General features: G+C 39.5%; 1 protein-coding gene across 1 annotated transcript; it reads left to right on the forward strand.

Moving 5' to 3' along the window:
- The first annotated feature begins 4174 nt into the window (after positions 1 to 4174).
- Positions 4175 to 5486, forward strand: LOC122086641 (LOB domain-containing protein 18-like). Its single transcript, XM_042655597.1, has 2 exons — positions 4175 to 4794; positions 4891 to 5486. Exons 1-2 carry the CDS (start codon positions 4459 to 4461, stop codon positions 5260 to 5262), a joined length of 708 nt encoding a protein of 235 aa, XP_042511531.1. The 5' UTR covers positions 4175 to 4458; the 3' UTR covers positions 5263 to 5486.
- The last annotated feature ends 1584 nt before the right edge of the window (positions 5487 to 7070 follow it).

The following is a 7070-nucleotide window of genomic DNA, read 5'->3' on the forward strand; positions in this document are numbered from 1 at the left end:
CTGAAGATTTTGTTTCTTACGTATACAGAAGAGTATAGGCAGGGGCATGTAGATGGCCCCCTTGCTGTAAGGTAAGAAGTAAATGGATGACCATTGGCCCATGTGCTGGTATAGAGACCTCACTGCATTTTAGGGAACCCTCTCCCTCGGGGATGGTTTTGTCGCAGGCCATGGAATGCAGCCATCAAGCTCACGAGCATCACGGTATCTGCAGGCCATAGTGACTCTGAGTGTGTGCCGCGGGAAGGTTACGCAAGGTTGCAGGTTGAGCTCTCTGTAACTGCATGCTGTCACCAGCTACGGCATGCTACTGCTGCCGTTGCATACAGACATGGAGTTTACACTATGCAGTCTCTGCTATGGCTTCTTTTTCCAAGTTACTTTCAGTCTGCAATTTCAATCAACCATGGAGTAACCAATGAGTATAGAAGGGATGCAGTTAGTTTTGTCAATGTGTCGTGACTCTTTAGAAGCAATGGAGCATTCAAGCTATCAGCCACCCTAAATACCATAACTACCGGATCTGGCAACTCTATGGTGTGGCTTTATGTGCGGGGTACATCCGATGGCTGGGGAGCACCTGGGCATGCATCCAAGGGGCTTCCAGCCTTCAGATGTACACCACACACCATGCCGCACGGCCCGCACCACAGAGGAGCCCCACACATGACTCTCCATTTCCATCAAACACCTTCAGAAGGGAAAAATAATAGTTCTCAATAATGTGTATGTGGCCTCGCAACCAAAGATAAATTTCATCCTAAATGTGAAATACTAAATAAATAAATGGGGAAGAAATAAAGAAGATGTAAGGTCCTTTGTCTGCCTGGAAATGGAATCTTCAAATGTAGTTTAGAAAATACCAAAATCTAGGAGGATATTTGGGAATCCAAAAGGAAAGTAAATTATTCAATTTCCTTGACTGCAAATCCCAAGTAGGAGGCAAAAGAAATTTCCGAGCAAGTGACCCTTGCGCCTAGATACCATTGTGAAAGATCAAAATTTTACCACTTTTAATGTCCCTTCTGTGACTGATGTAGAGGCTATAAGACTAGATAGCTTTCTCCTTCCCAATAATAAAGTAAGGATAGGCCATTAAGACCACTTTAATGTCCCATGCACGAAGTCTGTGTCCGTCTGTCGGTTTCTTATGCAAATTGTTCGAGACCCGGCTGAAGCTGAACCGGAGTGAACAGCGACCGGGTTCTACAGGATATTGCTGTGTTCACACTCCACCCTGGTTTGAGACAAAGAAGGCCTAAACTTTAATGTTTTTTTTTTCTTTTTTTGAGTAGAATAAACCATGAATTTTTAATCGAAATTAGCCTTATTTTTTTATTTTTGATAATGAAATTACCCTTACCTTTCAAAGACTAGGGGTGTCAAAAGTTGGCTTGCTCGGATGGGTTTGAATTGAATTGATCAGTTGAAACCTGAAATCAGCTTGACCTATTACTAAATGTGTTGGCTTCAAGCATCTAGGGATTAGTAATTGGGCTTTCCTAATTCAAGGTAGTGGTCTGACGGTGACCGAAATGAGACTCACCAAATATTGTAACATTTATAGTCCAATTAGTATGTTTAAATCGTCTATTTAGACTGATTACAGCCTATTTATAGCCCGGTTAGTCACTCAGGTCATCTAAAATCCAACTACAGCCTGATTATGGATCAACCATCAATTGATTGATAGAAGTATTTCCATGAAGCCTATAAAGCCCAATTAGCTAAATAGATGAATAATGTGAGACCTTCAATTGATGGGCACTAATTAAGCCAGACCAAAACTGATCAAAACCGGTCAAACCCGACAATTGACACCCTTATCTCAAACCATGGTGGGGACAGCTCTTACTTCTCACTGATTACAGGAGCATAACCTTGACATTGCAATAGCTTTGCATTCAATTTTTTTATAAAGGAAAAGAACTCTCCATGATCGTATGACACCTTTGCTAGGCACAAAGGAGGTAAAATGACACCTCCAACCCCCGTGAAATATAATAAACCCACCTATGTTAGAGGGGGAGCGTTCTCTGCCGCCTTTTTATAAGATTAAATTTTGAGGGCTTTCTTAATTCTCCCCTTCCGAGTGCCACACAAAAAAATAATAACGGACGAAACGTGAAGTGAAAGCTGTTACTATTTTCTTCTCCAGAGAAAACTGTTACAGCATGAGGAACCGCCGATTGGATCGTACGGTTGGAAGTCAAGAAGAAGATTGGAGCCGTGTGCTCTTTATCGCTACACTTGTATTGGACAGAAGCCGGACGGCGCGGCGATTCGCCATTACGCCGTTACCAACTGCCTTACAAATATATATATATTTTTTTTAAATGAAAAATTAAAAAAAGGAAAATGTAATAAAATAATGATATTATTTTATATAACAGCTGTAGTCAGGAGCAGAGAAACGAAAACGTCCCAGTGGACCGGTGGACCAGTGGACCCCACAAATGAGGGTCTTACTTTCTCTCCCTTAGGCAGTTACGTCACATCTCCTCGATAGACACGTGTCGTTGTTCTATTCCAGGAACTACGTACATAATGTGAGTCCCTTTATTATCTTTGAACGCCGCACTGTGCTTTTGACATTGAATTGGGTCCCACCCTTATGCACACCATCCATCCATCCGTCCTGGTTCTTTCATCGGAATTTTAATTTACACGTCAACAGTCTGGGTCCCACCATCACTAAGAAAAAAAACGGATTAATATTAAACACAATGAACAAAAATTCTGGGTTTACTAAGACCAAATCAATTGGATATGGTCCAATAAAAGAAACTCGGTGACTTTCAAATTATTAAGGCAAAAATACTTATTCTTTACCCAAAAAAAAAAGAGAGGCAAAATTACTTATTGAATAAAAATTCAGATCTGATTGGGTTTGCTCATTTCTTAGATTTCGTTGAGTTTACATAATCTTTTACTTTGTTTTTTTATTATTATTATTATTTATTATTATTTTTTTTATAATCAGATGACTAATTTGAGTCAAAACCTAGTTTTTCAACCATGTCAATAACATTAAAAATGTTGTTTTTCATGGGAATGTCAAGGTTGAAGTATTCAGAGGAAATGAAAATTCATTAAGGGAGGGGGTGTTAAACGAGTCGCTGTAGTTTTGATTCGTTTTTTTTTTTTTTGCATATATTTGATCATATCGAAATAGAACTAATAAGTGTCAGTCTATGAATTGTAGTTTGTCCAATTAGTTTCAATGTCTTATCAATTTATTTAACAATCTATAATCGGTCATTTCTTGATCTATTGGTGGTTCAATTTCGATATTTAATATAATAAAAAATGATAATAATTCATGTATTAACGAAAGGTGATATTTTTAAAAATCATAAGACAATTATATATTTTTTAATTTAACACATCAATTTCCATTCAAAAGTCTTGAGAGGGCATGATAATGCCTAGAGTACTGATAAACATACATGAGTATAAACATGATGTGTGTCAATACAAAGATGTATTTGATTGAATTAGGCCTAGAATTTATCATGTAGTTAATCTAAACTATGTCCTCTTTATCCAGCAATTAGAATGCACATATCATCGATCCGAAAAATAATATAAAAATTCTAATTTCATTGGTTTTATTAGGTTTCTTCTATTTTATTGGTTTTTTTTTTTTCAACTTTTATCGGTTTTTCAGAACCCAAAATCAAAGTTTATCAGGTTTGGTTGGTTTCCTGATTCGTTTCTGACAATTTTTTTTTACTCCAACTCCATTTTGATACTCCTTGGGAGCATAGTAAAACCATCTTTCTAGCCATCGATTGGAGTATTCAGCATGCATCCAACGATTGGAAGGACCTTATCATACATACCCATGTATTGAAGTGTGTACCCGGATCCTCCATGAGATTCACGTTGGGCCTGACCAATACAGATATTTATTTTAAAACATGGGTGGGACTTGGGAGGAAGCAAATAAGGAAAGAAGAAGAAAGGGCAGTTGGCGTCTTTTGCCCTCAACGCAGCTTCAACACGTTTTTTTTTTTGTAACCACCATAGACACGTTTCGGCTTCTCAATTTTTACAATTTTCCAGTTTTTTTATAAATTTTGAATTGAGATATGAGGATCAATCAAGGGATGGCTCAGCATGAAGATTTTTACTTTATAGAGTGATAGACAAAAATTGATTGACTGCACTTCACTTTTAGAGAGAGAAAGAAAGAGTAGAAGGTGATGAGCGTTTCGTGGCCGTGGTAGCTTCACGAGATCAGAGAGATAGATAGTTAGAGAGAGAGAGAGAGAGAGTTGCTCGGGTTATTGCATGTTTGCTTCACGCAAGCAGTTAAAGGGCGGGTTGGATGTGTCGCGTGGCTTCAAAGGTTTCAAATAGGGTTTAAAAATCTAAAAACAGACCCCAGTGACCCACCACCAATTTTCCCTCTTGGCTTCTCCTTTTCGACTCCATCATCATCAATAGAAAAAGATGAGCAGCAGTAGCAGCAGTGGTGCCGCCGGTGGTGCTAGCGGTGGTGGTGGTGGTGGTGGTGGTGGTGGTGGGCCTTGTGGTGCATGCAAATTCCTCCGGCGTAAGTGTGTGACTGGTTGTATATTTGCTCCTTACTTTGATTCAGAACAAGGAGCGGCTCACTTCGCAGCGGTGCATAAGGTGTTCGGTGCAAGTAACGTCTCTAAGCTTCTCCTCCACATACCTCTCGATAAGCGCCTTGATGCCGTCGTCACCATTTGTTATGAGGCTCAGGCTCGTCTCCGTGATCCCATCTATGGTTGTGTCTCTCACATCTCTTCTCTTCAACAACAGGTAACGCTTGACGTAGAACTCATCCTTAAAACTAGCCGTTAAGAAAAAGGTGCTTCGACTACTGATGATGAAAGCGTGTTGTATGTATGGGTGTAGGTGGTGAACTTGCAGGCAGAGGTCTCATACTTGCATGCTCATCTGGCAACCCTAGAGGTTCCATCTCCAACTCCGCCAACTCCGCCACCGGCGACGTTACTGACGCCACCGTCACTCTTGGTAGCGGATCTTCCCTCAGATTCAAGCATGCAACCAGCAGCATCCTTTGATCTATCGATGCTTTTTGATCCTCAGGTGCAAATGGAACTCCGACAATACAGTAGTGGTGGAGGTGGCGGTTGTGGTGTTGATGGTGGTGGTGTTGATATTCAAGAAATGGCAAGGGAGCTTCTTCATAGACATGGGTCCTCGGTGGGTTCATCACCTGTGGTAGCACCTCCACTGCCACCACCGCCGCCTATCCCTAGATAAAGAAACTCTGAGATCGAGTGACCTCATTGACTGTTACTTTGTCTTTAAGAGTCTGTGCCGATTGAAATCCGGCTAAATGATGGAATAATCTAATAATTACCTGGTTTTGGAGGTGTTTTGTTCTCATACCAATTTGGAATTTGATGACCTCCCTCTTTCTGTTTAGCAAAATATTTAGATGAGATCAAAGAAATTAGGCTACAATTGGTGTAGTGATTCATGCATCTTAACATCTAAAATCCTTTATAGTTTCTATACATATGATTAAGAATTAGATATAGTATATGGATCCCATTGGCTTGAATATGTTTTGTATAATTTTTGTGGCATGCTTACCCGAGATTAGGGATGAAGGAAGAGAGACCTTTAGCTTGAAGGTCTACTTGAAAAATAAAATCAATGATAAATAAATGAAAAAATAGAAGATAGAAAGATTCTTGCTTGATTTTAGATTTGATCATATGTAATTATAGAAAGTTTTTCTGTATATAGAGTGAAATCTTCGAATCTACTATCATAATTATTTGTCCAGTATGCTGAAAATTAGAAATGCCATGACTGTTCCTTAAATCACATCCAAGCATAACGATGGATGTTTGCTGAAGTGATTCTTCTTCATTGTGGGAGAAGAAAATTTTGGTCCTATGGCCGGAAAAAGACATTGATGATTTCATTTTGCTCTTCTTTTAGAAGTCAAGATTAGATCCACCACATTTGCATTCTACCCTTGTAGTGTCCACCAGAGCTTGACTAGTTGTCTACCACCGATAGATTAACTATCCAATTATTTAAGTCTGGTCATTTAGTAGAGCAAACTAGGTAGGAGGCACCTCTTTGGATATCGCCTAGCAGAGTAAACTAGGGAGGCAGCACCTTTTGGATATCGCCTAGCAGAGCAAACTAGGTAGTGGCACCTTTTTGGATATCTCCTAGCGGAGCAAACTATGTGGATGGCACCTTTTTGGATATATATATATATAATCCAAGTTCAGAGTGTAGTTACAAGAATGGCAGTCTGATGGAAAGCAATTTTCACGTTTAGTTCAGATGGTAGTTTTTCTATTGAGGATTCATCGTTCCCTTTCGCATGAATTCCCAAACACATTAACATGATATTGGGACAAGAGAACCCTTGGTGCATGCGTGGCCACTGTGCTAGAGCGCAAGCCAATGGGACTGCGGGTGGAGGCATTTGGGAAAGGGGTAGTGTGGTCTTTTTGCTTCTGCCTATATCTGGGTTTAGAGACACACAAGCGGGGCAGGGTTCTTTTAACCTTCGCTCTAGTTCATCCAGTCACCCTCATGGTATTGTTTCCCCAACAATTTATGATATCTCAATCAAGTTGGAGCCATTAATGGAACTTTAGTCAGGGTTGATTCCCAAAAGTTGATCTTATCCCTCCCAGGGAAAGATGAAACACTCAGAACAAACGATGTGACTAAAGATTCCTATAGATTGAAAGAGAGCCTTACTATTATACCTGAATACTTTATTTAAGTAAAATAAATACATGACTTTTTTTTTTTCACAAGAAATTCCAGAAATTTTTATTAAAAATGGAGAAAAATACAAAAGGATTGCAAGAACAGCTGAGAATACTCCACCTCTGGCATTACCATCAACAGGGAAACTCAGCCACTAATAATAGAAGCGATGGCGAGGCCTAGATTGTGCATCATGAACTATTTCTTCCCTAATGAAAGGAGGGAAAGAAAGAGAAAAATAGACTGGTCACTCTTTGCCGCTTCCTTGGCAAGATAATCCGCAATCAATTTTGAATGACTTAAAAGGGTATTACAATGTTAGA

This window comes from Macadamia integrifolia, chromosome 8 (genome assembly GCF_013358625.1).
Source record: "Macadamia integrifolia cultivar HAES 741 chromosome 8, SCU_Mint_v3, whole genome shotgun sequence".
Taxonomy (NCBI): domain Eukaryota; kingdom Viridiplantae; phylum Streptophyta; class Magnoliopsida; order Proteales; family Proteaceae; genus Macadamia; species Macadamia integrifolia.